The sequence below is a fragment of the Passer montanus genome, unplaced genomic scaffold (genome assembly GCF_014805655.1).
Source record: "Passer montanus isolate IOZ18808 unplaced genomic scaffold, ASM1480565v1 scaffold246, whole genome shotgun sequence".
In the NCBI taxonomy this organism is placed as follows: domain Eukaryota; kingdom Metazoa; phylum Chordata; class Aves; order Passeriformes; family Passeridae; genus Passer; species Passer montanus.
The window spans coordinates 1-8,529 of NW_024367104.1; the positions used below are offsets into that span (position 1 = coordinate 1).

The 8,529-nt window shown below is 49.2% G+C and overlaps 1 protein-coding gene across 1 annotated transcript; it reads left to right on the forward strand.

The window, feature by feature from the left end:
• The first annotated feature begins 6,666 nt into the window (after positions 1-6,666).
• LOC120503104 (feather beta keratin-like) lies at positions 6,667-7,023 on the forward strand. Its single transcript, XM_039711267.1, has one exon. The coding sequence runs from the start codon at positions 6,667-6,669 to the stop codon at positions 7,021-7,023; it is 357 nt and encodes a 118-aa protein (XP_039567201.1).
• Positions 7,024-8,529: the final 1,506 nt, after the last annotated feature.

The following is an 8,529-nucleotide window of genomic DNA, read 5'->3' on the forward strand; positions in this document are numbered from 1 at the left end:
TTATTTTTCAGAAGGCACACATAAACCATTGCACATGAGGACCATGAGGTGACCACAGTGATGGCACCACACTTCCCCAAATTTGGGTCAAGTCTTCAGCCCTCCCTGACATGAAGCATCAACAGAAAACCTTGACCTCTTAGTATTTGCAATTAAAAGTTGCCAGCACAGGTGGACAGGGTCTCAGGAGCAGGATATGGAATTGCATCATTCCACAAAGGCACAGACCTAGCAGGTCAAGGAAAGACAGAGGAGCTCACTGAGGCTCCATTAGTAATTATTTGCTTACAGGAACACAATGTTAACAATTACAGCTTACGTGTTATGAAACTTGTGGCTTCAATGAGGAATAAGCTAATTGATGTCAGAGACAACCTGGGAAAAAGAGGATCAAGGCCAGTTTGTTGTTTCTTTACTGGATTTCTTAACAACATCAAGGAATACAGTTTAAATGGCAGAGTACATTGGCATATAAATTTGAGAAATCCAAATGGATCGTAATACTAGATTAGGTTCATCCTGAACTTCCTCTAATTTTAAATATGCTCTCTCTTGATTCCATTCAAGACACAAGTCCAGGAGGTCTCTTTCATCCATCAGGAACCGCTCCCAGGCATTGGGATCTAGCCAAGCTATAGCAGAAGGACCTCCCCAGGACATCATTAGCACCCTCAGCACTCCTGGGTGCAACACAATGACTGATGGACATCCAGCGGCACAGAACAGAGTCCCAGTCTTCACAAGGCATCGGCAAAACACAGCACATGAGTGTCACAAAATGACATCACTGATGACATTGGAAATCACAAGACCTCTGGTTGTTTATTCAGCCATTCCTGACAATATGGAACAATCAAATCGACCCAAATACCAAATTATTAAAGCTGCAGCCAAGGTCAGAGGGACACAGCCTCGAGAGTAGAACATGGAATTGCAGAATGGCATGAATGAAAACACTCCCCACCTCATGAATCACCAGGCTGGGCCAGCCAAGAGCTGCTGCCTGCACAATGCCCCAAGGCCATGGCACAAGGCTGTCCCGCCCCTCCAGAACCAGCATAAAAGCCAGCCCAGAGCCTCTCTCCCTCACACACTTCACCTCAAGCCTTCTGCTCCTGCCGACAACCAGGTGAATCTCAATACCCTCCCAGACCCTCCTGCAACCCTGGTCTCTCTCTTCCAGCATGCTCAGCCACAGCCTCTGCAGCCTTCATGCCTCTCCAGAACCCCGGGATTTGTGTACACTAATGACACCACCTTGTCCATCCTCAACCCCTGGGAGTCCCAGCATTCTCAGTTTCTCATCCAGGAATGATTCCCCAGATTCTCTGCACTCTTGGAGGTTCTCAAACGGTCACTATTCAATAATTCGCAAAGGGAACTTTATTTTCACATTGGGGAGACTAGAATTGCACACAGCACCTCACATGGGACCTCACCAGTGCTCAGAAGGCACCAAGAGTCTCCTCATCACATCATCCCCCTGCCTCATCACAACAATTCTATCCAGTCCTGGTATGAAGACTGGGGTAGCCCTTTCCCACAACGATACAGTGACACCTCCTGCCCATTCCTTCTAACCCAGAACTACTCTGAAAGGCATTTTCAGAGAGGAAAACAATTGTTCCAAGTGATGCCCACATATTTCTTCCTATATGGCATGAATCCTCACGTGAAAAGACACTTGTCAGCTGCCCTTGCTGAAGTCCAGCAGATGTCCAGAACCCAGCAATTTTTCAGCGTTGGCCCAGTGGATGCAACTCCTGTGCTACAGCACTGGGGACTTGCTGTCATCTGGGCTTTGGGACACTGACCACAAGCCACAGGCCCCAGACCTTCAGACCTTTATCAGTTCCCTACGCTGGGCACGGACACCAGCTGGGCGTGCCTGGGTTGTTGAGGCTCATGCAATGCTTGTGTCCCACAACCCTGGGCAACCTCCCGATCCTCATGCAGACAGTCACAAGTGGCCTCAGCCTTTGGCACTCAGCCCAAGGGATGACTGAAATTATCAAAGCGTCTGAGGCTAGACTATCATCCAAGCACCACTAAACATGTCCAAATTGAAAGCGAGGTCTGGGATCAGCCTCTGCCAACAGGGGATAAATGTGTGGAGGAATGGAAGGCAATGGAAGATGCAACATCTCCTCCTTGGCACAGTTGCAAATCCCAGGCCAGCCAATCATAACTGAGAGTTATTTGGGGTAATTTTTCTGATGGCACTCGCAAATCATGGCACACGAGGGCCGTGAGGTGATCACAGTGATAGCACCACACCTCTCCAAAGTTTGGGTCACGTCTTCAGCCCTCCTGGACAGGAACGAGCAACACAAAACTTTGACCTCTTGGTAGTCGCAATTAAAAGTTGCCAGCACAGGTGGACAGGGCCTCAGGAGCAGGATATGGAATTGCAGCATTCCAAAAAGGCACGCACCAACCTTGTCAGGGAAGGACAGAGGAGCTAACTGTAGCTCCATTAGTAATTATTTCTTTAAGGAACACAATGTTAACAATTACAGGTTAAGAGTTATGAAGTTATGAAATTTATGGCTTGAATGCAGAATAAGATAATTGATGTCACACATAGCCTGGGAAAAAAGAGACCAAGTCCAGTTTGTTGTTTCTTTACTGGATTCCTCAACGACATAAAGGAATATAGTTTAAATGGCAGAGTGCATTGTCATATAAATTTGAGAAATCCAAATGGACCGTAATACTAGGTTAGGTTCATCGTGAACTTCCTCTAATTTTAAATGTGCTCTCTCTTGATCCCATTCCATACGCAAGGCCAGAAGCTCTCTTTCATCTATCAGGAACCGCTCCCAGGCATTGGCATCTTATCAAGCTATAGCAGAATGACCTCCCCAGGACATCATTAGCACCCTCAGCACTCCTGTGTGTAACAGAATGACTGATGGACATCCAGCGGCACAGAACAGAGTCCCAGTCTTCACAAGGCACCGGCAAAACACAGCACATGAGTGTCACAAAATGACATCACTGATGACATTGCAAATCACAAGACCTCTGGTTGTTTATTCAGCCATCCCTGACACATATGGAACAACAAAATCAACGCAAGTACCAAATTATTAAAGCTGCCGTCAAGGTCAGATGGGCACAGGCTCAAGAGGAGGACATGGAATTGCATGAATGAAAACATTCCCCACCTCATGACTCAGCAGGCTGGGCCAGCCATGAGATGCTGCCTTCAAAATGCCCCAAGGCCATGGGACAAGGCTCTCCCGCCCCTCTAGAACCAGCATAAAAGCCAGCCCAGAGCCTCTCTCCCTCACACACTTCTCCTGACTCCTGCTCCTGCTGACAACCAGGTGAGTCTCAATCCCCTCCCAGACCCTCCTGCTCCTGAAAACCTGGTCTCTCTCTTCCACCCCACTCAGCCCCAGGTACAGCGGCTCTCGTGCATCCCCACAGCCCCACAAATGCCTCTACACTCCCTCACCCTCATGCATCACCACTCCTCACACCCCCATAACCCTACCCTGCCTCATCCCCTCTCTTTCAGGCACCGTCCACACCGGCTACAACTGCTAAGGGATCTCAGCACCACCCCTGACACCACCGGCTCTGGGTTCTGACAGCAGCTCCTGCAAGCAAAGCACCTGTGTTGGTCATTTTCCTACCTGCAACTCACACCACATCCTGTCTTCTCCTTTCTTCTGTCTCTTCATTCCTGTGCCTCAATAAAGTTGTTCTGCATCACAGCCTCATACGCTTCCTGTTCTTCTGTAATTCCAGTGGTCTCACATCATTACCAAGCACATTCCACACCTCAACAGGCCTTTGGAGTATGTGCAACATCACCTTCCCTCACAAATATGTCACAACAACTAATAAAAACATCTGGCATAGGAAGCACAGGAGGGGACACCTTCCAGAATATGACACAAACCCATCACTGGTTAGACCAAAGTCTTGGACACATCCATGCTCTCCTGGGTACAGCGCTGCTCTGGTCAATCCCTCTCAGAACACACTTGGCAAACTCTCTTCCCCACCAGGACACTTAAACCCCTCCAGCAATAAGAGTCCCCAAATCCTCCACTTGGCTAGGAAATCTGGAGTGCAAGTGCTTCACCTTCCCTGCTCCAGCAAGACCAACATGAGCAGGATTCGCAGCATCATGGAATGTTCAGTATTGGCTCTCCCAGGATCAACAGTCCAACACCTTTTCCACTCTGTGTCCCCCCTGAAAATGACACATTCTTAACTTCTTTAGTAATTGAATTCCATCTTTTTTCCCTCTGCCCTTGACCACTTTTCCTGCACATGTGCATGGCTGAGAACAGCCAGGGTTGTTCAACCTCATTCTCTACAATCAGGGATTTACACACACTAATGACACTCCGCTATCCTCCCTCATCCCCTGGGAGTTCCAGCATTCACAGTTTCTCATGCAGGAATGATTCCCCAGCTGCTCTGGAATCTTGGTGGTTCTGAACTGGTCACTATTCACTAATTCACTAATTAACTTCATTTTCACATTGGGGAGTCTAGCATTGCACACAACATCTCACATGGCACCTCACCAGTGCTCAGAAGACACCAAGAGTCTTCTCATCACATCATCCCTGCCTCATCATAACAATTCTCCCCAGTCCTGATCTAGACACAGGCGATACCTTTTCCCACAATGATACAGGGACACCTCCTGCCCAGTTCCTTTAACCCAGAACTACTCTGAAAGGCATTTTCAGTGTTGAACGCAATTGTTCCAGGTGACACCCAGGTGTTTCTTCCTACCTGACATGAATCCTCACATGAAAAAATATTTGGCAGCTGCCCTTGCTGAACTCCAGCAGATGTCCACAACTCATCAAGTTTTCAGTGTTGGCCCAGTGGATGCCACTCCTGGGCTAAAGCACTGGAGATTTGCTGCCGTCTGGACTTAGGGAACCAGACCACAAGCCACAGGCCCCAGACCTTCAGACCTTTCTCTGTCCACTACATTGGGCACTGACACCAGCTGAACTCACCTGGGTTGTTGAGGCTCATGCAATGCTTGTGTCCAACAACCCTGGGCAACCTCCAAATCCTCATTCCAACAATCACAAGTGGCCTCAGCCTTTGGCACTCAGCCCAAGGGATGAATGAAAATATCAAAACCTTTGCGGTTAGACTATCATCCAAGCACCACTGAACATGTCCCAATTGAAAGTGAGGTCTGAGGTCAGCCTTTGCCAACTGGGATATATGCGTGGAGGCATGGAAGTCAATGGAAGGTGCAACATCTCCTGCTCGGCACAGCTGCCAATCCAAATCCAGCCTATCAGAACTGCGAGAAATTTGGGGCACTTTTTCAGAAGGCACCCTCAAACCACGGCACAAAAAGGCCGTGGGCTGTCCACAGTGATGACACCACACCTCTCCAAAGCTTGGGTCACATCTCCAGCTATCCCTGACTGAAATCATCAGCAGAAAACTTTGACCACTTGGTAGTTGCAATTAAAAGGTGGGCAGAGCCTCAGGAGCAGGTGGACAGGGCCTCAGGAGAAAGATATGGAATTGCATGATTCCAAAAGAACACCAACCCACCTCGTCAAGGAAGGACAGAGGAGCCCACTGAGGTTCCATTAGTAATTATTTGCTTACAGGAACACAATGTTAACAATTACGGGTTATGACCTATGAAACTTGTGGCTTCAATGAGGAATAAGCTAATTGACGTCACAGACGATCTCGGAAAAAAAAGATCAGGCCCAGTTTCTTGTTTCCTTAATGGATTCCTTAATAACGTCAAGGAATACAGTTTAACTGGCAGAGTACATTGTCACATAAATTTCAGAAATCCAAATGGACCACAACACTGGAACATGTTCAGCCTGAACAGCCTCTAATTTTAAATATGCTCTCTCTTGATCCCCTTCAAGACACAAGACCAGGACGTCTCTTTCATTCATCAGGAACAGCTCCCAGGCATTGGGATCTTGCCAAGCTACAGCAGAAGGAACTCCCCAGGGCATCAGTAGCACCCTCAGCATTTCTGGGTGCAACACAATGACTGATGGACATCCAGTGGTTTCAGAAGCAAGTCCCAATCTTCACAAGGCACCCACAAACCATAGCACACGAGGGCCAAACAATAACAGCACTAATGATATTGCAAATCTCCACGGCTCTGGTTGATTATTCAGCCTTCCCTGACATACAAGGAACAATCAAAACAACACACATACCAAATTATTAAAGCTGCTGCCAAGGTCAGATGGACACAGCATCAAGAACAGGACATGGAATTGCAGAATGGCATGAAGGAAAACACTCCCCACCTCATGACTCAGCAGGTGGGGCCAGCCATGAGATGCTGCCTGCAAAATGCCCCAAGGCCATGGCACAAGGCTGTCCCACCCCACCACGATCAACATAAAAGCCAGCCCAGAGCCTCTCTCCATCACACACTTCTCCTGACTCCTGCTCCTGCTGACAACCAGGTGAGTCTCAATCCCATCCCAGACCCTCCTGCTCCTGCACCCCTGGTCCCTCTCTTCCACCCCACTCAGCCCCAGCTACAGCGGCTCTCATGCATCCCCATAGCCCCACAAATGCCTCTACACTCCCTCACCCTCATGCATCACCACTCCTCACACCCCCATAACCCTACCCTGCCTCACCCCCTCTCTTTCAGGCACCGTCCACACCACACGCATGGCTTGCTACGACCGCTGCCGACCCTGCAGACCCACCCCGCTGGCCAACAGCTGCAACGAGCCCTGTGCCCTGCAATGCCAGGATTCCCGTGTCATCATCGACCCTGCCCCTGTGCTGGTCACCCTGCCAGGACCCATCATGACCTCCTTCCCCCAGAGCACCGCTGTCGGATCCACCTCCTCCGCTGCTCTGGGCACTGAGCTCAGTGTGCAGGGACAGCCCATCTCTGGTGGATTTGGCTACGGCCTTGGCTATGGCCGTGGATTTGGCTATGGCTGTGGTTTCGGCTACGGGCAGGGCTATGGCTATGGCCTGGGCTGCTATGGCAGAAGGAGCTATGGCTACAACTGCTAAGAGATCTCAGCACCAGCCCTGACACCACCAGCTCTGGGTTCTGGAAACCAGTCCTGCAAGCAAAGCACCTTTGTTGGTCATTTTCCTACTTGTACCTCTCACCAGATCCCAACTTCTCCTTTCTTCTGTCTCTTCATTCCTGTGCCTCAATAAAGTTGTCCTGCATCAAAGCCTCATATGCCTCCTGTTCTTCTGTAATTCCAGTGGTCTCACAGTCTTACTAAGCACATTCGAGACCTCAACAGGCCTTTGGGCTACGTGCAACAACACACTCCCTCACAAATATGTCACAACAACTAATAAAAACATCTGGCATAGGAAGCACAGGAGGGGACACCTTCCAGAATATGACACAAACCCATCACGGGATCAACCAATGTCTTGGACACATCCATGCTCTCCTAGGTACAGCTCTGGTCAAGTCACTCCCGGTCAGAACACACTTGGCAAACTCTCTTCCCCACCAGGACACTTGAACCCCTCCAGCAATAAGAGTCCCCAAATCCTCTACTTGGGCAGGAAATCTGGAGTGCAAGTGCTTCAACTTCCCTCCTCCAGCAAGACCAACATGAGCAGGATTCCCAGCACCATGGAATGTTCAGTATTGGCTCTCCAAGGGCCAACAGTCCAACATCTTTTCTACTCCGTGACCACCCTCACAATGAGAAATTCTTCACTTCTTTAGCAATTGCATTCCATCTGTTTTCCCTTTGCCCTTGACCTCTTGTCCTGCACATGTGCACTGCTGAGAACAGCCAGTCCTGTTCACCTTCATTCCCTGCCATCCCGGATTTGTGCACTCTGATGACACCCCCCTTATCCACCCTCTTCCCTTGGGAGTCCCAGCTCTCTCCACTTCTCATCCAGGAATGATTCCCCAGCACCTCCAGAATCTTGGAGTTTCTGAAATGGTCGCTGTTAATTAATTCACTAAGATGACTTCATTTTCACATTGGGGTGACTAGAATTGCACACAACACCTCACATGGGACATCATCAGCGCTCAGAAGGCACCAAGAGTCTCCTCATCACATCATCTCCCTGCCTCATCACAACCATTCTCCCCAGTCCTGATCTGGAGACAGGCAGTGCCTTTTCCCACAACGATACAGGGACACATTCTGACTCATTCCTTCTAACCCAGAACTACTCTCAAAGGTGTTTTCAGACATGAAAATAATTGTTCTGAGTGACACTCAGATATTTCTTCCTACCTGGCATGAATCTTCAGGTGAAAAAACACTTAGCAGCTGAACTTGCTAGAAGTCCAGCACACGTCCAGAAGGCAGCAAGTTTTCAGTGTGGGCCCAGGGATCAGCATGGAGGACTTGCTGCAATCTGGACTTTGGGACAGTGACCACAAGTCACAGGCCCCAGCCCTTCAGACCTTTCTCTGTCCACTACGTTGGGCACGGACACCAGCTGGACTCACCTGGGTTGTTGAGGCTCATGCAATGCTGGTTTCCAACAACTCTGGGCCACATCCAAATCCTCCTTCCAACAATC